The sequence below is a fragment of the Anneissia japonica genome, unplaced genomic scaffold, assembly GCF_011630105.1.
Source record: "Anneissia japonica isolate Jap-2015-1 unplaced genomic scaffold, ASM1163010v1 scaffold55222_len1127_cov100, whole genome shotgun sequence".
In the NCBI taxonomy this organism is placed as follows: Eukaryota; Metazoa; Echinodermata; class Crinoidea; order Comatulida; family Comatulidae; genus Anneissia; species Anneissia japonica.
The window spans coordinates 1-1,126 of NW_022738832.1; the positions used below are offsets into that span (position 1 = coordinate 1).

The 1,126-nt window shown below is 40.9% G+C and overlaps 1 protein-coding gene across 1 annotated transcript; it reads right to left on the reverse strand.

Annotated features, from left to right (window-relative positions):
* Nucleotides 1-209: 209 nt before the first annotated feature.
* LOC117117831 (uncharacterized protein K02A2.6-like) lies at nt 210-1,034 on the reverse strand. The gene has a single exon (XM_033262300.1). It carries the CDS (start codon nt 1,032-1,034, stop codon nt 210-212), a length of 825 nt encoding a protein of 274 aa, XP_033118191.1.
* Nucleotides 1,035-1,126: the final 92 nt, after the last annotated feature.

A 1,126-nucleotide genomic window follows, 5' to 3' on the forward strand; every position in this document is an offset into this window, starting at 1 on the left:
TTGGAGTTCTCATTATTATTGTGGCCCATTACTACAACATCCTCGCTAATGCTTTCCTGAACATTTAACAATGGACTCATTACTTTGACGAGTTGATACAACATCATCATTAACATTTTCAACATCAATTTCATTATCATTAACCATGGAATTATCATTTTGATGCTGATTATCATCTTTCCCCCCGGATGAACGCCTTCTCATTTGGTCTACATGTCGTCGCATGATTCTACCGTCATCTTCACATCATACATTTTACTACCCTCTCTCAGATGCACTACCCTGGGAAGCCAACGGTCCCCCTTGGCATAATTTTCTACAAATACCTCATTAATTACATTAAACTCCCTGACCTGGGAATGACGATCAGAGTAGTGCTTCTGTAGTTCCTGCTTTTGCATTACCCTATCATTTAGACTTGGGTGTACCATACTTAATGGTGAATGTAACATTCTTCCCGTAAGTGCCTCGCAGGGTGGAACACCAGTGGTAGAATGAGGGGTAATACGATACTTAAAAAGGAACCGTGACAATTTAGTATGAAGTGAACCCTCAGCCATCTTTGCAAGTCCATGTTTAACGGTTTGGACTGCTCTCTCGGCTAACCCATTAGATGATGGTTTGAAGGGGGCACTAAACAATTGCTTAATCCCGTTGTGCACAGTAAACTCTTTAAACTGGGTGCTAGTATAGGTTGGTCCGTTGTCACTCACTAACACTTTAGGAATACCATGAGTGGCAAATACTCTTCTGAGCACCTCGATTGTGCACTCAGCAGTTATAGAATTCATAATCACAGCATCGATCCACTTAGTATAAGAATCGACAATAATAAAAAATGACTTCCCCATGTAAGGTCCCATGAAGTCTATGTGAACCCGAGACCACGGTTCTTTAGGGTACTCCCACATACTTAAAGGTGTTTCGGCAGGTTTATTCCTGTTAACCTGACATTTGGTACATGTGCTAACATATTTTTCCAAGTCTTTGTCAATACATGGCCACCATACATATTGTCTACTAATGGACTTCATTAATGTAATTCCTGGGTGACAATCATATAACTCTTTAATGATGAGATTGCGGCCCTTTGCAGGAACCACAATACGGGACCCCCACAAAATAC